The sequence below is a fragment of the Balaenoptera ricei genome, chromosome 16 (genome assembly GCF_028023285.1).
Source record: "Balaenoptera ricei isolate mBalRic1 chromosome 16, mBalRic1.hap2, whole genome shotgun sequence".
Lineage (NCBI taxonomy): Eukaryota > Metazoa > Chordata > Mammalia > Artiodactyla > Balaenopteridae > Balaenoptera > Balaenoptera ricei.
Window position 1 is genome coordinate 35,740,111 of NC_082654.1, and position 25,821 is coordinate 35,765,931.

The following is a 25,821-nucleotide window of genomic DNA, read 5'->3' on the forward strand; positions in this document are numbered from 1 at the left end:
ATTCACACCAACTGCAGTTTAATGGGGAAAAGAGTGAGTATATTGGGTTTGGAGAGGAGCACAAAAAGGGGCTTCCACTCCATCTGTAATTTTTAATTTTTTAAAAACAATCTGGCAGAATGTTAACAACATTTGTTAGATCTGAGTGTGGGGACGTGGTGTTTTATTATGTTAATCTCTGACATTTTTCTCTATATTTGAAATGTTTCATTAAAAATAAACTGCTCGAAACTAACACAACATTGTAAAGCAATTATACTCAAAGATGCTAAAAAAAAATAAAATAAACTGCTCATTTATTTTTGAATTTTAAAATGACATCTTGTTACACATCTGAAAAACAGTATTAAAAGCCCTTGCCGACTGAGACATCTATAAGGATAAATCCTAAAGCATTGTTTCTAGAATAAGAATATTCTCCTAACACAATTTTAATGCCTCAGAAACACTTTGTGTTCTTTAATCTGTGGTCGCACCTGATGTCTGAGAGTCAAAAACCTCCAGAAGGCTTCAGAAGCAGTGCTTGTAAGATGTAATCCCATTGGCACCATGGTTCCTCTGGCGTCACATTATATGGTTTACTATATGGCAGGCACTGTGTAAGTGCTTTACACATCTTAATTCATTTATTCTTCCCTAGAACCCTATCAGCGAGACAGATAGGTTTATTATTTCCATTTTATAAATTATTTTCACTTGATAATTGAGGCATGGGCAGATTAAGTAACCTGCCCAAGGAAACACAACTATTGGACAGTAAACTCAAACCCAGGTATTCTGGCTCCAAAGCACAGTTCTTAACCACTCACTGGACTCAAGGCTGTGTGTGGTCTGGGTGAGTTGATCTCGTACCCTCCCCTGTGAAAACTCACCTTAGTCTTCCATCCAGCTACCTATCTTCTTCCATCCATCACCCATGACATTCTCTCCTACTTTCTCATAATCTCCTCTTTTCTTCCATTAACATAGAAAATGTGGGGGAAAAGGGCCAAATTAATGGTTTTGGAGGGGAATACTTCAGATCTGAAGTTGTCTGTCGATGGCCAATGAAATGTCATACTTAGTTCATTTCTAGGTGGCCTTGATGGTGGTGTAACGTTCATTTGGTGGAATATCTGTGTGATCATCCAGCCATTGGCTATACATTGTTTTGTACTGAAAAATAATGCTAGAAGTTAGTTATATTTGGTGTCAACAACACATCTTTTGAAGGTGTATGTATTAGCAATTTTCCTAAGCACCAGTTTAAGAGACAGTGTAACAAAGAGAGTAGTTTACATTTATATTTAAACTTGTGGTTTTAATTCATTGCCTCATGTTCAAAAAATGAACTGAAGCCTGGCTGATTATATAACTTTAATATTTGAAAAAAATTTATCCAGAAATTAACAACGTAATACAATACACATTTGTACAAAAAAGAGGGACTGTTAAAACTTCTAATCATACAGACAAAAATATGATTAATTAAGGAAAGATTAAGAAAGGACAGGACATTTTGTAAATACTGATAAATACTGTGCAACGCTTTAATTTACTGGGGCAGATACAAAAATCAAGAATTCATTAACAGATTATATATAAAAAAAAGCAACTACATGAATTTTCTAGCTGTTTAAATTAACGAAATGTAACAGTAGTGGTTCTTTTAAAAAATGAGGTATTAATTACACTGTAAACCAAAACCAGAGCATAAATAAATAAAGGCAATGTGCAATTTAGTGATAAATGATTATAAATTTCAACAACAGACAACAAAAATTTTCCAGTTATTTATGGACTCTGTCATTTAAAAATTTGGCTTGCTTGTGTACTTCTTATTTAAAAATGACATAGCTATTGATATACAAGCACATCATTAAACATGCAGACCAAACCAACACAATTTTTCCGTCTCTACCAAATAAAAACTTTGTTTACATCTTATTTAAAACACTTAAATCTGGTTTCTTACACATGATTCTTTTGTGCTTATTAGTTAGTAGTAACCTATGTTAAACATCTTACTTTCTAGTTCAAGCAGTGTAAGGGAGAAGCAGTTTTATTTGCATATGGATTAAAAACAGAGCAAACAAAACAAAACCAACATGGCTTTAAATCTCTTAGGTGTTCCAAAAATTGTATGAAGAAAAATCCTTTAAATAGTATGTCCAAGTGGAAAAGCGGAGTCACTTCTGTCTCAAGAGAATAGTAAACTAACTAACTCCTTTTCCTCTAAGATTCACAAGTTGACTTCAGAAATGCAGAACAAGCTGATTAGTTCCTCCACCCTAAAAGAATTCTGCTGGTGGGGTGTAGGAAGCAGAGTAATAAGATAGTAGTGTAACTCAGAAAAAATTTTGGGAAAGTATTATTTGCATGTGAACCATGTGCTGGTACAAAGTGCTGGCTTCATTATTATTGCAAATATATATTCAGAGTTTTCTGAAGGAAAGCTATCAAAGTATAATAGAGAATTCTTGATTTGGAAATATCTATAATGTGCTAATAAAACTGCTTCATTTGCTGTAAATTAAAAAGAAAACCATTTACTGTCTGACTTAAAAAATGCAGTTTCTTTTTACATGCTACTTTATTAAGAAACTCCAAAAAGGGTATTTTTGAATTTGCTATATTCAGAATCCAGTGGAAAACAAACATTTCAGCCAAAATGTTGAACTTTATTTTTACACCAAGCTACGTCATTTTGACACAAATGTTATTATTGTATTCACTTTTGTCAAATATCTTACCCTACTTTTTCCCAAAAATTAGTGTTTCAGTACAACTGGTGATCAAAAAATATTAGAAATAAGTCTTGTACATCAATCAAAGTATATATAAAAACAGTTCTCTTTTTTTTGTGCTTGTAATTGACTTAATTTATCAGTGACTAGTCAGTTCTATTTCCTTTCTATATAATATTCTGACCCTTAAGAAGAAATGATTATACAAATATTACAGAGTACTCAAAGTAACTAGCTTACTGAGCATATGCATGCAGACTAACAATATGTAAAAGAATATAACCTTGAATCCAATTAGTCTGAAAATAGTTACACTCTTGTACAATCATCTTTATTGATTTGTAAAAGCTGTATACACATCTAAAACCCTGAATTTACTTTGTAAAAATAAATCTTTAGCAATAAATGGCACTATCAAAATCCCATTATTCTCAGGCTATTATGTAGTTATTTACATGCTTTTCAGCGACAGTTGAAAAGAATCTTAGAGGACCAAAGCCAGTATATCAAAAAACCCTGTAAATTGCATTTGCAATTATACTGTTGTTTAACCGCTATATGAAAATATGGCTACATGCCTTACATTAATGATAATGTAGCTATCTATGTTGCTACTGTGTGCTAGCAGCACACAAGCTGCCACTGGTCTCCACTCTGTCATCTGTGCATTCTTTACTGCACGATGCTTTCCCAGTGGAACACCTGTGACAAACTACTTATGGAGAATGATAAAGTGCTATAAAAAAGAGGAACTGGACCCACACCTGTCTCTGCCATCTGGTCTTGTTCTCACTCAAGCAGTGTTGGGTTTTTAGAAAACCATGCCTCTACTGAACATACTTCATATTTGATTTTAAAAAAATCGGTATTTTAAAGTTGGTGAGCTTTGTCAAGGTGTTTTGAGACAGAAACATGAAAAGGTTAAAGGCACAATAAGAGGGGAGTGAATGCTACATATAAAATATATTTCAAGTCTTCTAGGTTACTCAAGTCCAAAACCTTCTGAATTTGAAATTCCAATAATCAATTTCTGTTTCAGGTCCTTTTTGCTCTTGTAGGGGGGAAGGCAAAGTTGATTGAAGCAGGTGTGGGCCACAGGCAACCTAGAGAAAAAAATTTTTTTTAAAGATAGCAAGTCCTAAAACAAACACAGAATGACTGGTAAGCAACTTTCAAGGTACCTGGATACACACATTCAAATCTATTCTACTACAATGCGATAACTCATCCACTCCTTTACTGAACAAATATTTTGGAGTACCTGCTATGTATTAGGCACCATTCTAGACACTGGGGCTGGGTTTACCAACAAGACAATGTCCCTGCTCTCACAAAACTTATATTCTAGAGGCATTATTTTTGGAGTCAGACAAATCTGAATTTGAATACCATCTCCTGCACTTTCTGGCTGTGAGACCTTGTTCAAGCGGCTTCATGTCTCCAAATCTCAGTTGCCTCATCACCATCATAAGGCAAACTATTTGAATGGGTGGGAAGATTAAAAGAGCTATCTACGTAAAACACCCAGCAGAATAGTAGATAATATAACTGTTACGACTTTTTTAGTCTTGACTGTCAAAAAATAATAAAAAGAACATTTCTGGGACACTTGATACCCATGCTTCTCCTGTTGCTGCCCTCAAGGTACAAGCAACATTCATCCTCTGAATCTTTTTGTTCAGCTCTCCCAACCCTCTACCCGATGACACAGTTATCTTTATTCAAAATTCCTACAGATTTCTTAGACCCTTTCCCTCAGTCTTTAGGAACTCCATCAGCATCAGTGGTGGCAGTGAGAAAGGAAAGGACAGATTTCAGTTCTAATTTATCAAAGGAAGAACTGACAAAGCTCAGGGAATATATGGGGCAGGAGAAAAAAATGATTATAATCAAAGTAGTGTCTACTCAAATTAGCTTTAGAAATTACAAGGAGATTGGGAAAAGAAGTAAGTAGATTAGCATTAACCCATCAACACTATAGAAAATAATTTAAAGTCATCATCGGCATCACTTTCATATGCAAAGAGCACTAGATAAAGAAAAAAAGACTAGCACTAGAGGTATTCCAGTACAAGAACTAATTATAATAGCCAAAAAACTCACCTTAGTACTTTAAATAAAAAACACCTTTAAGTAAAAATGAAGGTTAGACTATCTACTATGAAAAGCAAGCTAGATTCTGGAAGCAACTACAAAGCAGTTGACTTAGCAAAGTAAAAAGCTGATGCACAGGAATTATTATCAGTTGTATTGGTAGTTCTCAAAATTCATATAGAACCTTAAGCCATAGTCTCTCTTATTTCAAAGCCATGTTTACTCCCAAGATTTTTCTATGAAAACAACTTCAGAATCAAAGAATCCTCTAATTCCAAACATATTATTATTAGCAAAACCTACAGATTAAAAAAAATTACAATTTGGAAATTTACCAGTTAGTAGAAGTTTCATTCTTTGAGATTTTAAAGTTCAAATCAGCCATTCCTCCTACAGGTACTCTGTCACTTCCTGTGGTAAAATGTAGCAACTTCTTTTGAAGATCAAGAGGAAATCCAAGCACAACATCCCAAAAGTATCTAGAGAACACCAAAGGATATTTATATAAAATGTCTTGACAAAAGTCCTGCAGCTCAGAATAAAGTAATATAAAGTAAGCTCTAGAGAAACAACTTCCCTTAAAGGTACATAATACCCTTAATGTGAAATTGAGGAATGACAGGCTTCTAACATAAATTAGATTTTTGACTAACATCATTATAAAAATAGTCCAACAGTAGAGAGTACAAAAGCCATTTTTCTCCTATATAATTTTCCTTAGTTTTCAACACAGTGCTATTAAAAGGCTATTTATAAAGCGTGGCATCCCCGCAATTCTAGAACCAAAGTAATTTTTTAAAAAAATGTCAAATCTCTATACTTTTGTAGAAACTTACTTATATTACTTTCTCCTAAGGGGACTGCTAAGTGATTTCATATTTAATATTCTCACATTATTTTCAAGAGATAAAATAAAGCAGTGTGGGCTGTACAGTATTTCAGCTGACTTAACTTGATTCAAAGATTGTAAGTTATGCAAATAAACGAACCACATTCTCTTTCATTCCCTCTTCAGCACCCTCACTCTCAGAAGTAAAAAAAGCTCACCGTATAGTCAAGTCGGTTTTCGCATAGCCCTCATACTGCGTACTTCTCTGTAGGGCGTGCATATCCAGTTCAGGACTTCCACAGACCAGAATTTCAACCTCTTCTGGACGAAGCAGCTGCCAATAATTATTTATCAAAAATGATAAGAAAAAGTGATGATTAAAAAAAGTGAAATTGTAACTATTTTCACTGAATCAAATAACAAAAATCATGACGTTCTTAGAGTAAATCAAACCATTTTTGTTAAAGAAAAATCTCCGTTTATATTTTTCCTACTAAGGTAAGGTAGTTTTGCTTCTGAAAGTTTACAAATCTTGTCAAACTGTTAGGTTCCCCCTTTTGCAAATAATAGCAATTAGCAGTTTGCCAGAAAAACAAGCAGATGACTAAGCATAAATCCAAACTACAACTCTTCCCTGAAACCCAGCCTGAAACTCTTTCAGCTATCAATACTCCAGCATCTATTGACATGCCTGGTTCCAACATCCATAAAGCCTCCTGTGTACACTGTAGAGTTTCAGTAGTAGGTTAGTCTGTCTTGTGTTGTTCACTTGTTTTTTACACTTACATAGGTTGTCTCCCACCTAAAGAGATTACAATTTAAAAACAGAGACCTGCTATGCTATTTATTTATTTTCCCTCCCTCCACCCCCATAACTACAGGGCGTCACGGACAAAACTCAATTAGAAATCAACAGGTGCTCCATTTTCAAAGGTACTTTCAATAAACATGTGACAAAGATCACTCTAAAACAAGCTCTCTCCTGTGCAAAATAATTCACATTGAAGACCTTGCTCCCAACCCCCCTCATAAAACTGCATGGAGGTACAAATGGCTTGATGGAGTGTGCCCAGGGGAGCAGTGGTGAAGAGAAAACTACGCTTTTATCTTATGACATTTCCGACATAGTGTTCTCAACAGCAACTGACCCATACTCACACGGCTAAGAAAAAGTCAAACCAACTGGAGTCCACCATGACTCTGTTGACAAACTACATCCTGCAGGTAAAAGGCAACTCAAGAGTTGCTGGGGGGACCCCTGAAGAGGCAGGAAGCAGTTATAAACCTGTTCCTTAAACAGTCAGAAGTTGTGGCTTTTGCCCTGGAGCTTATTGTTGACTATTTTCTGTGCTTTGCCCCACAGTATTAAAGACCTGCAGCCCTTGGGCTCTCTTCATCCACTCTGCTTGGGGAAATTTTTTAAAGCCTTAAAAGACATAGTATAAGACATAGTGTAAGGTGGAGTGGGGTGGGGAGGGAATGGAGTTGACTGGTCTTTTTTCCCTTTAGAAAATTAAGGCTGAAATGAGAGAACTATTTTTATTTCTAGCTCTGCCTTTAAAAACTAGAAAACTGACTAGGGACCCTGCTGTGAAGTGCCTGGTGCGAGTCTTCCCCACGTGGCACCCTGTGAGCAAGTGAAACAAGACTAAGCACAAAGGAAAAGAAAAGAAGAAAAGAGTCTTCACAGGCTGGTAGCCAAAGAGGAAGCCAGAGAGTTTCCAAGTACATGTTGCTGCTGGCTTTGAAATGGAGGGGAGCATGTGAGAGAATCGGAGAGAGCTGGGAGTCACCCGATCCAAGTCTTCAAGGAAATGGGAACTTTAGTCCACAACCACAAGGGACTGAATTCTGCCATCAATCTACATGAGCTTGGAGGTTTGTATCCAGACTGTGAGGGAAGAGGACAATACAAGTTGATGATCGATGATTTGTCTATAGACTTCAAGCCATATCTGTGGAACTCTTTTTAACCGTGCGGCTGACAGGGTCTTGGTGCTCCGGCCGGGTTATCAGGCCTGAGTCTCTGAGGTGGGAGAGCCGAGTTCAGGACACTGGTCCACCAGAGACCTCCCAGCTCCACGTAATATCAAATGGCGAAAGCTCTCCCAGAGATCTCCATCTCAATGCTAAGACCCAGCTCCACTCAACGACCAGCAAGCTACAGTGCTGGACACCCTATGCCAAACAACTAGCAAGACAGGAACACAGCCCCATCCATTAGCAGAGAGGCTGCCTAAAATCATAATAAAGTCACAGACACCCCAAAACACACCACCGGACGTGGCCCTGCCCACCAGAAAGACAAGATCCAGCCTCACCCACCAGAACACAGGCACCAGTTCCCTCCACCAGGAAGCCTACACAACCCACTGAACCAACCTCAGCCACTGGGGGCAGACACCAAAAACAATGGGAACTATGAACGTGCAGCCTGTGAAAAGGAGATGCCAAACACAGGAAGTTAAGCAAAATGAGAAGACAGAGAAATACACAGCAGATGAAGGAGAAAGGTAAAAACCCACCAGAAGAGGGTTTAAATGAAGAGAAAAAATAGGCAGTCTACCTGAAAAAGAATTCAGAGTAATGACAGTAAAGATGATCCAAAATCTTGGAAACAGAATGGAGAAAATACAAGAAATGTTTAACAAGGACCTAGAAGAACTAAAGAGCAAACAAACAACGATGAACAACACAATAAATGAAATTACAAATTCTCTAGAAGGAAGCAACAGGAGAATAACTGAGGCAGAAGAATGGATAAGTGACCTGGAAGATAAAATAGTGGAAATAACTACTGCAGAGCAGAATAAAGAAAAAAGAATGAAAAGAATTGAGGACAGTCTCAGAGACCTCTGGGACAACATTAAACGCACCAACATTTGAATTATAGGGGCCCCAGAAGAAGAAGGGAAAAAGAAAGGGTCTGAGAAACTATTTGAAGAGATTATAGCTGAAAACTTCCCTAACATGGGAAAGGAAATAGTCAATCAAATCCAGGAAGTGTAAAAAGTCCCATATAGGATAAATCCAAGGAGAAACATGCCAAGACACATATTAATCAAACTAACAAAAATTAAATACAAAGAAAAAATATTAAAAGCAGCAAGGGAAAAGCAACAAATAACATACAAGGGAATCCCCATAAGGTTAACAGCTCATCTTTCAGCAGAAACTCTGCAAGCCAGAAGGGAGTGGCAGGATATATTTAAAGTGATGAAAGGGAAAATCCTACAACCAAGATTACTCTATCCAGCAAGGATGTCATTCAGATTCGACAGAGAAATTAAAACCTTTACAGACAAGCAAAAGCTAAGAGAATTCAGCACCACCAAACCAGCTTTGCAACAAATGCTAAAGGAACTTCTCTAGGCAGGAAACACAAGAGAAGGAAAAGACCTACAATAACAAACCCAAGACAATTAAGAAAATGGGAATAGGAACATACATATCGATAATTACCTTAAATGTAAATGGATTAAATGCTCCAACCAAAAGACACAGACTGGCTGAATGGATACAAAAACAAGACCCGTATATATGCTGTCTACAAGAGACCTACTCCACACCTAGGGAAACATACAGACTGAAAGTGAGGGGATGGAAAAAGATATTCCATGCAAATGGAAATCAAATGAAAGCTGGAGTAGCAATTCTCCTATCAGACAAAATAGACATTAAAATAAAGACTATTACAAGAGACAAAGAAGGACACTACCTAATGATCAAGGGATGAATCCAAGAAGATATAACACTTGTAAATATTTATGCACCCAACATAGGAGCACCTCAATACATAAGGCAAATGTTAACAGCCATAAAAGGGGAAATCGACAGTAACACAATAATAGTAGGGAACTTTAACACCCCACTTTCACAATGGACAGATCATCCAAAATGAAAATAAATAAGGAAACACAAGCTTTAAATGATACATTAAATAAGATGGACTTAATTGATATTTATAGGACATTCCATCCAAAAACAACAGAATACACTTTCTTCTCAAGTGCTCATGGAACATTCTCCAGGATAGATCATATCTTGGGTCACAAATCAAGCTTTGGTAAATTTAAGAAAATTGAAATCGTATCAAGTATCTTTTCCGACCACAATGCTACCTGTGTCAATTACAGGAAAAAAACTGTAAAAAATAGAAACACATGGAGGCTAAACAATACACTACTAAATAACCAAGAGATCACTGAAGAAATCAAAGAGGAAATCAAAAAATACCTAGAAACAAATGACAATGAAAACACGATGACCCAAAACGTATGGGATGCAGCAAAAGCAGTTCTAAGAGGGAAGTTTATAGCAATACAATCCTACGTCAAGAAACAAGAAACATCTCAAATAAACAGCCTAACCTTACACCTAAAGCAATTAGAGAAAGAAGAACAAAAAAAAAACCCCAAAGTTAGCAGAAGGAAAGAAATCATAAAGGTCAGATCAGAAATAAATGAAAAAGAAATGAAGGAAATGATAGCAAATATCAATAAAACTAAAAGCTGGTTCTTTGAGAAGATAAACAAAATTGATAAACCACTAGCCAGACTCATCAAGAAAAAAAGGGAGAAGACTCAAATCAATAGAATTAGAAATGAAAAAGGAGAAGTAACAACTGACACTGCAGAAATAAAAGGATCGTGAGAGATTACTACAAGCAACTATATGCCAATACAATGGACAACCTGGAAGAAATGGACAAATTCTGAGAAAAGCACAACCTTCTGAGACTGAACCAGGAAGAAATAGAAAATATAAACAGACCAATCACAAGCACTGAAATTGAAACTGTGATTAAAAATCTTCCAACAAACAAAAGCCCAGGACCAGATGGCTTCACAGGTGAATTCTATCAAACATTTAGAGAAGAGCTAACACCTATCCCTCTCAAACTCTTCCAAGATACGGCAGAGGAAGGAACACTCCCAAACTCATACTACAACGCCACCATCACCCTGATACCAAAACCAGACAAAGATGTCACAAAAAAAGAAAACTACAGGCCAGTATCACTGATGAACATAGATGCAAAAATCCTCAACAAAATACTAGCAAACAGAATCCAACAGCACATTGATAGGATCATACACCATGATCAAGTGGGGTTTATTCCAGGAATACAAGGATTCTTCAATATGTGCAAATCAATCAATGTGATAAACCGTATTAACAAACTGAAGGACAAAAACCATATGATCATCTCAATAGATGCGGAAAAAGCTTTCAACAAAATTCAACACCTCTGTTTTTTTTTTTTTTTTGCATTGCAAAATACTTCATGCATTGATTTATTTGAACAGCTTTATGGAGATATAATGCACTTACTTTAGAAGGTATCCATTAAGTGTACATTTTAATGGTTTCAGTATATTTGCAGATACACACAACTATCACCACAATTTGTGACGATTTTTGTTACTTCAAAAAGAAACTCCTCTGCCCTTTAGCTATCACTGCTAATCTTCTTGTCCTCCTCCTCCAGTCCCCCAGCCTAGAAAACCACTACCTCTACTTTCTATTTCCATATTCTGCTCTTTCATATTAAAAGAATTATACATGGCCTTTTGAAGGACTTCATTCACTCAGCATAATTTCTTCAAGAGACAACTATGCGTGAATATTTCCTTTGTTTTATGTCAGAATAATATTCTACTGATTGGATAAAACATGTTGTTTATTTATTCACCTGTTAATGGACATTTGGATGTTTCTCCCTTTTGCTTACTATGAATCACATTACTATAAAATTCATATATAAGTTTTGATCAAACATGTGTTTTCATTTTCTTGAGCATGTACCTAGGTGGGATTGATGGGTCATATGATAATTCTAGGTTTAATATTTGAGGATCTCCCAGACCTTTATCCAGAGCAGCTTTGCCATTTTATCTTCATTCCACCCCATATGAGAGTTCAAATTTCTCCGTGTATCCTCGATAAAACTTATTGCCTCACTTTTTGATTTTAGCCATCCTAATTGTTGTCAAGTGGAATCTCACTGTGGTTTTGATTTGCATCTCCTTGATGACTAATGATATCCAGAATCTTTTCATATGCCCTTGAACATTTGTGTATTTTACTTGGAAAAATGTGTATTCAGATCCTTTGTCATATTTAAATCGACACCTCTTTATGATAAAAACCCTCCAGAAAGTAAGCATAGAGGGAACTTACCTCAACATACTAAAGGCCATATATGACAAACCCACAGCCAACATCGTTCTCAATGGTGAAAAACTGAAACCATTTCCACTAAGATCAGGAACAAGACAAGGTTGCCCACTCTCACCACTATTATTCAACATAGTTTTGGAAGTTTTAGCCACAGCAATCAGGGAAGAAAAAGAAATAAAAGGAATACAAATTGGAAAAGAAGATGTAAAACTGTCACTGTTTGCAGATGACATGATACTATACATAGAGAATCCTAAAGATGCTACCAGAAAACTACTAGAGCTAATCAATGAATTTGGTAAAGTAGCAGGATACAAAATTAATGCACAGAAGTCTCTTGCATTCCTATACACTAATGATGAAAAATCTGCAAGAGAAATTAAGGAAACTCTCCCATTTACCATTGCAACAAAAAGAATAAAATACCTAGGAATAAATCTACCTAAGGAGACAAAAGACCTGTATGCAGAAAACTATAAGACACTGATGAAAGAAATTAAAGATGATACAAACAGATGGAGAGATATACCTTGTTCTTGGATTGGAAGAATCAACATTGTGAAAATGACTATACTACCCAAAGCAATCTACAGATTCAGTGGAATCCCTATCAAACTACCAATGGCATTTTTTCACAGAACTAGAACAAAAAATTTCACAGTTTGTATGGAAACACAAAAGACCCCGAATAGCCAAAGTAATCTTGAGAAAGAAAAACAGAGCTGGAGGAATCAGGCTCCCTGACTTCAGACTATACTACAAAGCTACAGTAATCAAGGCAGTATGGCACTGGCACAAAAACAGAAATATAGATCAATGGAACAGGATAGAAAGACCAGAGATACACCCACGCACATATGGTCACCTTATCTTTGATAAAGGAGGCAAGACTATACCATGGAGAAAAGACAGCCTCTTCAATAAGTGGTGCTGGGAAAACTGGACAGCTACATGTAAAAGGATGAAATTAGAACACTCACTAACACCATACACAAAAATAAACTCAAAAGGGATTAAAGACCTAAATGTAAGGCCAGACACTATAAAACTCTTAGAGGAAAACACAGACAGAACACTCTATGACATAAATCACAGCAAGATCCTTTTTGAGCCACCTCCTACAGAAATGGAAATAAAAACAAAAATAAACAAATGGGACCTAATGAAACTTCAAAGCTTTTGCACAGCAAAGGAAACCATAAACAAGATGAAAAGACAACCCTCAGAATGGGAGAAAATATTTGCAAATGAAGCAACTGACAAAGGATTAATCTCCAAAATATACAAGCAGCTCATGCAGCTCAATATCAAAAAAACAAACAACCCAGTCCAAAAATGGGCAGGAGACCTAAATAGACATTTCTCCCAAGAAGATATACAGATTGCCAACAAACACATGAAAGGATGCTCAACATCACTAATCATTAGAGAAATGCAAATCAAAACTACAGTGAAGTATCACCTCACACCAGTCAAAATGGCCATCATCAAAAAATCTACAAACAATAAATGCTGGAGAGGGTGTGGAGAAAAGGGAACACTCTTGCACTATTGGTGGGAATGTAAAGTGATACAGCCACTATGGAGAACAGTATGGAGGTTCCTTAAAAAACTAAAAATAGAACTACCATATGACCCAGCAATCCCACTACTGAGCATATACCCTGAGAAAACCATAATTCAAAAAGAGTCATTTACCACAACGTTCATTGCAGTGTTCTATTTACAATAGTCAGGACATGGAAGCAACCTAAGTGTCCATTGACAGATGAATGGATAAAGAAGATGTGGCACATATATACAATGGAATATTACTCAGTCATAAAACGAAACGAAATTGAGTTATTTGTAGTGAGGTGGATGGACCTAGAGACTGTCATACAGAGTGAAGTAAGTCAGAAGGAGAAAAACAAATACCGTATGCTAACACATATATATGGATTCTAAAAAAAGAAAAAAAAAAGGTTCTGAAGAACCTAGAGGCAGGGCAGGAATAAAGACGCAGACGTAGAGAATGGACTTGAGGACACGGGGAGGGGGAAGGGTAAGCTGGGACGAAGTGAGAGAGTAGCATTGACATATACACACTACCAAACGTAAAATAGCTAGCTAGTGGGAAGCAGCCGCACAGCACAGGGAGATCAGCTTGGTGCTTTGTGACCACCTAGAGGGGTGCGATAGGGAGGGTGGGAGGGAGACGCAAGAGGGAGGAGATATGGGGATATATGTATATGTGTAGCTGATTCACTTTGTTATAAAGCAAAAACTAACACACCTTTGTGAAGCAATTATACTCCAATGAAGATGTTAAAAAAATCTTTATTATTTTCCTCAAGAAAAAAAAAAAGAGAAAGCTTTTTTTTTTAAATTTTAAAAGCCTATCTACTAAAATATTTAAGGAATTATTTGTCAATATCATAGTATTACAAAACCTAACTGAAAGCATGAAGTTTTAAACTCACCATTAGGGCATTTGAAGCACACACACTATGAAATCCATAATAAAATGCAGCAAACTGCTTATAGATGGATTTGTTGAGAAGAAAGTCAATATAAAGCTGTACATATTCTGGAAAACAATTTTATATCTGTTAAATAGTAAAAGTAAATGGCAAACACTAATGCGCTTTAATTAAGAAATCGTGTTTTAACTTACCTTTCCTATTTTGATTGGTAACTGGAATTTTATCACCACCTGGCTTTAAATTATAGGACTTAATTATGCCGAATTCTTCTTGAAACACCTGATGGGAGATTCCAACACAGCATATTTATTGGTATGGCTGATATGTTAACAGACTTCAGTGAACAGGTTTGTAAAATTTAAAAAGAAAACATTTTCCCCCCTCTTCTAAATATACAAACTACAGAATGGCTAGGCTTTTGTGATATTTGTATTAAGAATAGACTCGTGAAAGCATTTCAGGGTAAAAGAGTAGGGCCTTAACCCTCTTGAATACAGTTAAATACTTTACTGATGTTAACAAAATTTGCACGGCCATTTAGGGAAGCACTCAGGTCTTTGGAGTCATGTGGATTACTATAACTTCCACCTCCTGATTATTGTCAGGGGAGTGGAAATGAGAGAGTTTTGGTCTGATCGATTAGCTTCTGCTTCTAACTTCTTGCATTGAAGCGACAGAAGAGGCTTGTTTTTAGAAGCTGAAAAGCTCTGAGAAAGTAACTGAGTCAAGGGCATAGGCCAGGTGCGTGGCAGAGTACGCTCACCCTTGCTGACGTTCTTTAAGCACTTTCCTTGACTGCTCACCTATATGTGTCTGCTTCTCTATCTCTACTTTATCAGGTTAAGATCCTTTAAGATAGGGGGTGGTATGTACTGATCAGTCCTTGTTCATCTTTTCTAATGATGGGTGTATGGTAACAAAGGGTATTTTTCACATATGAAATACCTGGTTAACAGAAAGCTATTTGCCCTTAAGGATACCTGAAATGTTGAATAGAAATCTTCTTCAACATTGCCTTCATATGACAGGAGTTCACTTAATCCATGGGCCAACTCCTATAATGAGAAATCTGTTATCTGTGTTTTTAAATCAAATAGTACTACCCAAAATAGTTAAGCAGATCTACTACAGTTCAGTTACATGTGAGACAGAGTAGATAAACTCAGACTTTGAAATAATGATATCTGATATATTTTTTTCCAGGGCACAAAATGCTGGTTAATGATTTCTACCATGTAAAAGGCTTGGAAAAATTTATTGGAAAAGGTCACATAAAGGAAAATACCCAGTTATACCCACAGAGGCATAATTCTGGGGTCTATTCTTATTCAGTGAGCTAAGAGTACAGTTTCCATCATAATTCACTGCTATCTGTAACATCACTGTTTATGAATTTGCAGTATTTCTCACTTTCAGTTTATATTCTTAAAAAACTCTGTTAATGTTTTAGGATTCAGCTTTTAAACATAAAAATACACAGTTCATACATGTTAAGTGGTTTTTACATTTCAGTTACGGTGCCTTCCTCTCCCAAGAACAACTTGAGAACACTGGAGGAAATATTTTCCTACATTGTAACTCATGATTTCCCTGAACAGAGATTGAAAAATAGAAAAACTAAGCCAGTATTTTTTACAATTTCAGGTTTTAGGAAAAAAAGGTTTTTAATTTATTTTAAATATTAGTAGAAAAGATAAGGAACAGCATGGTTAGAATGATCTTATACACTTTACATATTAAAATTTCCATTCCATTAAAATAAGAAATTTTAAAACAAATCTAGGCTGGCATAGGTTCCGATATGATTTTCATCATTTGTTTCAATTATTAATAAAATTATGGATGCTGAAAATTATAATTGGGAGATTTGCAGTTTTTTAAACAATTCAAAGGACTAGTAGATGAATCTAATGGAAAGTATTTACCATCTTTCAAAGATTAAATTTTTAATGATAAAATACAAAGTCAATTAGGTAGTAAAGTTATATACTCAGATCTGCTTTATTCAGGACTGTAGTGCCTTTTATTCCCAGCCTTTGTATTTTCAAAACCCAATTTCTGTTGATTTGTTGTTGTTGTTGTTTATCTGTACTTAGACTCTTAACTGTAATATGTTATCTCTAAAATATTAATTACCCATATAGTTCAACATCTTCATAATTTTGTAAATGTAAAATTAAGAGTGTGTGAAGATACAGGCTACTGGTTTTACACACTGTTTGAATACCCTGGTATTATTTAATAGAGCATATTTGAGAGTGACTTAAGCAAAAAGAAAAGAGCTATTGCAGTTCCTGATTCAAGGTTACACTTAGCCTCTCCTCCATTCTCAACTAAAATCCTCAAGGGTAATTTTCACAAGGCTGTGTGGGGAAGATTTGTTGCTGCTGCTGGACAGTTCTGATGCTTTGAGTCATGGATCCATCTCTATAGAGCCAATGGAGTTTTCATTAACATGGTCATCGAAAAGCACTGGCCTATTAACACTATATTTATTGAAGGCTCCATCATTGAATATTTTGCTTACTTTCTGTATTTTTTGTCCTTATTCACAGATACTGTGTTTAAATTAAGAAATGTATCACTATAGGTTTCCCTTTGCTTTCCTGTTTACTCTTCTTAAAACACATAGTGTACAAATACAAATGGTAAACAAAGTACTGAATAAAAAAGCACTTAAAACTTTTTTATAGACATATTTTACCATATATGAAATGGGAATTAGGTGTTAATTTTTAATAGATGCCATTAATAAATCAATAATCCATTTTTAAATTTTAAAATAAATTCCCCACATTCCACTATCCTAACACGGCAGTTTTCTTGCTTCCTTTCAATCTTTATTCATGCATGCATAGAGACTCAGTTTTTTCTACAGTTGATCTCATAGAATATGCACAATCTTGATTCACTATTAAAGAGGCAATATAAGAATATGAAATTAACTCAGCATCACCTTCAGCTCCATAATATAAAACAACGTATTGGTATAGTCATTCATAAAATATCCATTATTATTAATTTAAAAAACCTGGATCTAAATGAGTCAAATTCAAATAGCTTTAATTATAAAATTAGACAATTTATTGGTAAAAACCAATAATAAAATTAGGAAATTTATTGGTAAAAGATCTGACAAAAACTGCATATATGGGACTAAAAAAATCACAGAAATCTAAATGAGAAGGTAGCTCAGCCATTAGTATATATATATTATATACTAACTAGTATATATTTCAGTGTATAGATATAACAGTAACTCCCATTGTTACACAAATAAGGAAATTAATTGAATCGTCCAGGGCTCACAGGTAGTGTGTGGCCAAAATACAAGACTATAAAGGGCAAATCTTTCAGTTTCTTAAGTAGAGTCTGCTCTATACCTTTTGTAATTTTTTCCAACTACTGAGTCTTATAAAAATATAGATTTAGGCTTTTAATCTGAAAGAATCCAAACCAACTTCCAAAAATGTGTCTGATATCACATGAAGAATGGTTTTCTAATTAGTCACATGTTCTGGAGAGGTTTCTCAACTTTGATAGGAAGGTTCCAACCCTACACCAAACTCATTTGACCATTCAAACACAGAGATATTTAAACAGGTCCTTAATCCACATCCAGGTACTTACTAAGAATATTATGGAGAATTCTCTGCTGACCAATGGCTATCAAAACCCAGCTGTAAAAAGCATTATTACTGTAGGGGATTTTCAGGATGATGTGTATACTATCCATTCTTCTACTAAATTTTAACACTGGATTAAACTTGATGATTGGAAATCTAATTTCTGAATTGAGGAATGTTATCAGAGACAGGCCTGTGAAATTCATTAATTTCATTCAGGGATGGTGTTGCAGATGTTGTTAACGATATTGCATAGTGACACGTTAATAAGAATCCACAGGAGCAATCAAGTACTAAGTACTTTATTATCTCACGTAATCTTCCCAGTATGGAAGTTTTACTATCCCATTGTTCACATAAGGAAACTAGAGCTCATAAACATAAACAACTTATCCAAATTCACAGAGCTAATACGTGGCAGAGGCTGGATTCAAATCTCTGCCCCTGACTCAAAGCCTGTTCTACTATGTTAGAGGAACTTAGAAGTGCTGCAAAGCGGGTTATGTGTCTCTATAAGGAAGGAGAAAATTAGACAAAAAAGGAGATGGGTTACAAAGGTAGAGGGAAACCATATTTAAACATAAGAATAGCGTTAGGAGGAGAGAGACTACAGTAGAAGAGAGATGATCTAGAATTAACGGATAAGATGCTAAACGACTTTATACTTACAGGCATAATTTGACACAGGTCATCGGTGGTAACACTGCAGATGCCTACTGGCATACTTTGGTCATTAGGAACGATGGGAGGGCTCAATAATTTCTTGTAGCAGCAGGGGGGGAAACGAATATCCAAAGTAATGCTGTTATAAACAGCTAGTCCCATAAGCTATGCATACTAAATGTTAAGCATTAACATAAAATCCATGACAACAAATGAGTTTTGAATTATGCATCAGTCTATTTCTTGCATACTTCTTTCAGATCTAACACTGACTTTCTAATTAATCCCACATACTTCCTCTTTCCTTTCATTTATTTTCCCTTTATTCTACATAATATGTTGATAATTACCAAAAATCATGTAAAAAGGAGAGGTTCGGGCGAGAGTATTTAATGATTTCCCTAGAAAAGTTTATCTAAGGTCACAATAGATAGCAATTTCATACATTTCTATAAAGTACTTAACATATAAGAAAACTTTCTAAATTTAAACAAAGATGTAGGTGATTTCATAAGCAGCAGCAATTTATTCAGAACTCACTGCAGAACAACACCATGGATTTTGGTGATCATTTTGGCTATTTTAAAACTAAACACAGGCTATGTAGAGAGAGCTGTATTGAGTAGGCCTATGGATACACACACACAGACGTCTACATACACATGCACTACTGATAAGCTAACAGGACAATTAATCTGCCACAGTAATACTTGAAAGACTTATTACTTGGAGTTTACTCAAAGTGTTAAAGTTAAAAAGCTACAGATGTTATATTTATAAACTTTGCCCAATTGTATTTTGTTTATCAGTTATATAGCAGAATGTAATTTATCCATTTGCTATAAAAGGTGTTTTAGATCAAATTTCATAATATTTCAACTGTCAAATAAACATTATAATATCAAGTTCTTAAGGAAGTCAAATTTTATTGACTTAAAAGGAAATCTAAATATATGGGCTGGATAAATTATTGAAAACAATTTAAAAGATTAGAAGACAGCCAATATTTTAATTTGCTAAGGCAGAATGAAGGCTAATAATAATTTAAGGAATAGATATGTGATTTTACAGGTAACCATATCAACAGAGACTGAGCAATGTGTTCTAGGGTAAAGATACTGAAATGAAGTTCTAATATATGCCTGTAATTGTGATAATAGCAATAACAGTAATAAGCATGATACTACTGTAGTTACCATTTATGATCATCTACTATAGTGACAAGTTCTAAGCATTTTTCATTAAAAATTACAAAAAAAATTATAACCTTGAAGGAAGGTTTTTAACAGATGAGGAAGTAGGTTCATAGGATCTGCTTCAGGGCACTTCCATACGCAGAAGAATCATGCTGCATTTCGCACTAAATCAAGTTGCTCTGGTTGAAGCAGGGGTGGGGATGTGGGAATTCTGCTGGAGCCACTTAAGTGTCATGTGGTGCAAACAGAGCAGACTTTGAAAACCCTGCACTATATTATGTCACCCCTACCCTTAGTTCCAGTGTCCCTTTGGTAATTCTACTCCTAAAAAACTGTTAGATTATGGCTCTTCGTGCAATCTTCAAAACATTTTATAATTATTTCTATAGGTTTTACTATAACACTTCTTGTAAACTCCAAGGCCTTAATATTTTAAAATAATTATATTAGAAATACAATACTGTGAGAGCTACTAGAACAATAAATCTTTGGTCCTGAAATTTAGAAACTGGAACTATGTATGGAACCAACTATATTTTCTAAATCATCATACCTGTTACTTCTCAATTTTTTGTTCTCCTCACCTTTGACAGATCTCTCAACCACTTACGTGATCACAATCCACTGTCATCCCACATTTTTTGTATATATTATCATGCTGTTTAGGGCATCAATCTTACTTTCTATAGTTTTTTTGTGTGTGTGAGATAAATACACATAATAATGAGATAACAGTGGCTATAATTTAATTTTAGATTAATTGTTTAACTTGTAATATACAACATGTAAGTACACTTAATATGCTCTTTTGGGTAATGATTGAATAGAAACTAATGCCTACTGCAAAAAAAAAAAAACACAAAAAGCAAATTCACAATATTACATATACCACTCTAAAAATGTGGTATAAGAGCTAATACTTTATTACAAATATTAGAAAGTCAAAATATCAGCCAAATCTAAGCCATGATAAGAACGTAAAGTAATGACAAACATATTTATCAGGAAATTCAAATAGCTCCTAGTGTGGTGAGAAGCATCAATGACTCAGGCCTTCAATGAAGTTGAAATATTCAACAAGTGACTACTGTAGATAAGAGAGTAAAAGCAGGAGTCTAATAATTGTTAAACGTTCCTTACTGTGGGCTTAGCACTTTGGACCTTTAGATACGACAACACACACAAAATTTCAGATTAAGTTTACCATCACAATGTGTGGTTTTCCTCACCACCTTTTCTTCCATCCAGCCTCTCGATTTTCATATACATTCTTCAGGATTTACTCCAACAAATGCAAAAGACAGACATTCAAAGCCCTCCATCAGATGGCTCTTAATTCTTCTTTTGCCAGCACCTTCCATAACTCTCGGAGTACCCTCTGCTCCCATCAAGTGGACCTCCACATTGCTCTGTAACAGGGCCAGCTCAATGCTGACTTGTTCCCAGCCTTTCTCCCAGTCTATGTCCTACTCTCTCCAGTCCTGTGTTAATCAAATATACTGGTTCCATTTTCAAGTTTGGGAGGAATACACTGAATCGTTTCCTTCTCAGAACTCTTCAGCACTTAATGCCAAATGGTCATTTGACTCTGAGAACAGACTACCCTGCATTGGTGGTCATCTGTCTGTCTAGATGGTAAGCTTCTTAAAGGTAGAGTTTTTTTCCTTCTTTTAACCTATGTATCCCCAGTGTTTGCTTATTTATTTATTCTTCCCTCCTTTCTTCCACAATTATATTTTTTAGAATTTAAAAATGAATGCAGAAGGCATCCTGTCCAATCTCCCACCCAATGCAGGAGTGCCCTCTCCAACACACCTGATAGGGATCAGAGGATGGCATAGACATTTATATAATTTTAAAAAACACTATAAAATAATGCCGGATGCTTTAAATGTTCCCATTCCATTCAACTTTTAATTTTTTATGGATGTCCCAGGATTTGAGGCCACGTTAAGTGTTAGACTTAATTTCCATGATTTCAATTTAGAAAACTGGGTGAAATAAGCACAAAGTGAAAGAACTAACAGAAAAATAGTTCATTATGAATAGGAAAGATACTATGACTTTTAAAAAATGTCTTAAATTTCTGACAATTTAGGTTATATATGAAATAGGAAATAATATTTATTTTGAGATAAGGTTTTCAGAGAACAGTGTGAATAATTCAGTCACTCCTTCCAATTAACTAAATCTGATGATATTACATAGCTGTGATATTACAAAATAATAAAGATTACGGAAAAATCTACTAGTAATTTGACAAGACTGTTTAATCTGAATAAAATGCTTATTAATAGTTTTCCAAAATTCAGATAAAATTCTTAAAAATCTCTAGTCTACTAGCACCTCCTAGTGGAAAGTTTAAAGGATACAATTCCAACCAATCGGAATTCAGAATAGTTATCACATTTAAAGCTGCTAAACCAATGGCAGTATGAATCCTTATGATACATAAACATGCCTGGAAAATAGAAGCATAATTTCATCAATATGATTGATTAAAAAAATCAGAGCAGTAAACATGTACATGGCATCTCATCTATTAGAAGCCAAAACATTTCAGCAATAGTTCTGTTACAAACTACCTTTCATGTTAAAATGTATCAAATACATGTCCAAAGAATTTGCAAGAGCACTTTATTGTTCACTGGTATCTTGAACCAAGGGTAGAAACAGGGTAAAAAGACAGAAACTAATCAGTTGATTTATAAAAACTATAGTTTTATACTTTATAAGTTATGATCAAAATTAATTTTGAGGATTATCTGGAGATTTCAATTTATCTCTGTCATCTCTATTTCCCATTACCAGAGAGATGCTGTATATACATATATACCAAATTAAGAAAAATAAAGAATAAGAAAAACACTTAAAACTCTCTTTTGAAGAAAAACATTTAACGATACTAAGGATTATATAGGTGTTTTCTCTAAATAAAATCTAATTAAATTTCAAAGGTTTATTTAATGATTCTTACTTATTAAAATGGCTCATTTTTTAATGAAAGAGACTTCGAATATTAGTGAAGAGCAAACTATAGTTCTGTTTTTGAATTTTGAATGTTCTTTTTATTTCAGTGACAAATTTTCATGCATTTGGCTTAGTCAGAAAACATGTGGATGCTTCCTTGCAAATACATTTTGTGTAGGATTCCCAGTAAGATAGATAATGAATATTATGTTCATAAATTTGGTCAATTTAAAAAATGTAACTAACAGTCTTTAAAAAATCATTCAACATTTATGGTTGACAAAAAAATCTGTAAAATCATAGGGCAGATTAAAAATAAGAGTGACTACTTGAATCTAACAATTAGGGAGAAAACACTTTCATAAAAATTAACTACTCACCATAATCTGGATGAAAAATTTGGCGAATTAGAAGAAGGAACCATTCCTTAGTCAAGCCGCCCATATCCAAACCAGCTTCCCCTACAAACGTAACTTTCAACTTCTTTTTCAAGTCTGCTCTTTTCCGGGTTAACTATTTGAAGAAATTATAAAGTAGAGGAGAACAAAGGGCAGTAAAAAGGAAATTAACTTTTTAAATTTTGGAATATGTATTATCTTATTTACAATGTCACAAAACTCCATCCATCCATTCATTCATCTCCCAACACTGTATTAGCCAGGTGTGGTAATGTTTGTTGTAGAGATCAAGGAACAGAATTAGAGAGGTCAGGTAGCTTGCCCAAGGTTACTGTCTCCCAGCACCATATTGTCTCCAAGATTTTAATTTAGCAGAATACAGTACAAAGTAGTTCATTTCCTTTGAACTTGCCTTCAATGCCAAACTTTAAAAAAATCACATAACTAAATCAAATATTATCTTATAATAGCCACATGAAGATCTGGCTAAAGAACTGTACATGCATGAAGCTCTACAATACATATACATACAATCAAAGTATGTTTGACCCTAAATAGACCCAAGATATCCTTGTAGATCAGACTTCTAGATGAGTAATCTGAGGTCTGGAGAAGTTAAAATGACTTGTTACACACCCAACCAGTTAACAAAGGTGGTCTAGAATCTAAGTTATATATTCAGAAACATACATTTAAGTGTTCTATATGAAATTCTTTTCTGAAGATTTAACAACAAGCCACTAATAAACATATAAAAATGAACATAAGGCTTAATTGTGAATACAGAACTGTTTTTAACTATGGTATCAAAATATAAGCAAGCACACTACTGGCATACAGAAACAAAAGATAGCTTACTAAGATTTTAGTAATAAGCCATATTATCAAATTTATTTAAAGCTTTAATCAAATAATACTATTCTGGAATAAATGATCGATACCTCATCAAGAGAATCGCTGACCAGATGTGTCCGCCTTACTTTCATATTTAGAAATAACATATTCATATCAGGTCTCTGTCTTCGAGACACTTTATCCACCAGACTTTGCTAATTAAAAAAGAAAGCAAACATTTTCATTTATACTTAAACTATAATCTCATTTAAAACATTTAAACACTTCAGGAAAAATCACTTATATTCTTCTCTTTGCCATCTCTCATAAACAATTTCATAAACTCGATTATACAAATTTTGATTTATGAAAATGCCCTACAATTATTTCATTTGGGGACAATGATAACCGAAGGGGATCCAAAATGGAGGACCTAAAATAATTCATCTTCTTTAGTAAAATAATGTTACATTACTGTTTCCGTATGTCTCATCTCTTAAATAGCAAAGTTTTCTGTTTAGTAAATACAAACAAAGCGGGAACATTGGAAACAAGGTATATACTTCTGATGATAAACTTAGCTTAAGCTTTTTTAGATGCTGGATTTACTTTAAAAGCACAATTAGTCTACTTTTAGAAAGTAATTTTCAACATATTTCAGAAACCATTAACAATGTTCATATCCTTTGTCCCAGTAATTCCACTTCTGGGAATTCTAAACACAGAAAATATTTTATACAGTGAGATTTTCATCACAGCATTATCCATAAGAGCAAAACTTTAGAAATATCTTAAGTATGTATCTCTCTAATGGAATATAATACAGCTATCAAAAAATGATGGTCATAAAAACTATGTAAATAACATGGAAAATGTTTAGGGAATATACAACTGAAAAAAAAAGCAGGGAAACAAAATTGTATACACAATACTGTTTCAACTCTGCTGCCTTTTAAAGATAATATAGGTAAAAACTATCAAAAGAAAATTTCCTAAAATGTTAACAATAGTTATGCTTGAGTGATGGAAATATGGATGATTTAAAAAAGGAATATATAAATATCATGCTTGTATATTTAATTTATCTAAATCTTTTTCAGACTACCTCATCCTCTTTGGTAGCAAAGAAAATGAATTATTGTACAGATTAAAGATGAACATTTCAGACATTTTAAATACATGCAGCAATTTGCTTACTAGGTAAAATTTTAATACCCCAAATCTATATAAGGCTACTTTCATGATTTTGTAGATCACTATAATAATACACTAATTCAGAGCCCTTCCTCATCTCTCCAATATTCAATTCTAAAGGCTTTTAGTAGTTTTTATTCCTTCTCTGTGTCCTCTCTTTTGTGTTCAAAGAGATCTATATTTCCGGGATAGTATGCTGTGTCATGGACCTGTTTTCCAACTCTGTACTATCTTCTGTTCCCAGTCTAGCTCCTGGGAAGCTGTCACACTGGAAATATCCAACACACAAATTTAAATTAGGATGCTAATGGAAGACAAGGCTTAGTGGCTACTCCTCCCATCAGGAATTCATACTGAATAGAAAGTGTTTCAAATGAAAGAAATAACCAACAATGGTAGAATTTTAGACATAGTCTGATGAGGAAGTTATTTTTAGGCTGGGGAATCTCTTTTGCAACTTTAAAGTATACTATATAAGCTCTTGCTTGCATTAACTACTTATAAGGCTGTCCTTGTGTCAAACTAGTTACCAGTCATTAATTCCAAGTGGTATGGCAGTTTACAAGTTAAAGTGCTGGGAAACACCCATAACCGATAATGCCACTTGACTCTTCAATCGCTACTCATTTGTGCCCATGCCCTG

At 34.6% G+C, this 25,821-nt stretch overlaps 1 protein-coding gene across 3 annotated transcripts in view; it reads right to left on the bottom strand.

Moving 5' to 3' along the window:
- Window positions 1–1,600: 1,600 nt before the first annotated feature.
- Window positions 1,601–25,821, bottom strand: part of HECTD2 (HECT domain E3 ubiquitin protein ligase 2) — a 77,522-nt gene continuing 53,301 nt past the window's right edge. Inside the window, exons 12-21 of one of the 3 annotated variants that reach the window (XM_059899212.1) lie at window positions 24,092–24,199; window positions 23,133–23,265; window positions 22,155–22,243; window positions 18,593–18,751; window positions 15,278–15,352; window positions 14,489–14,576; window positions 14,295–14,401; window positions 5,868–5,983; window positions 5,156–5,299; window positions 1,601–3,829 (exon numbers count right to left, since the gene is read on the bottom strand). In XM_059899212.1, coding sequence (XP_059755195.1) covers window positions 3,709–3,829; window positions 5,156–5,299; window positions 5,868–5,983; window positions 14,295–14,401; window positions 14,489–14,576; window positions 15,278–15,352; window positions 18,593–18,751; window positions 22,155–22,243; window positions 23,133–23,265; window positions 24,092–24,199 — 1,140 coding nt within the window. In that variant the 3' untranslated portion in view covers window positions 1,601–3,708. Of the gene's footprint in view, window positions 3,830–5,155; window positions 5,300–5,867; window positions 5,984–14,294; window positions 14,402–14,488; window positions 14,577–15,277; window positions 15,353–18,592; window positions 18,761–22,154; window positions 22,244–23,132; window positions 23,266–24,091; window positions 24,200–25,821 lie in introns of those variants that run through there. The other 2 variants (XM_059899213.1, XR_009497880.1) reach the window with 2 other exon arrangements.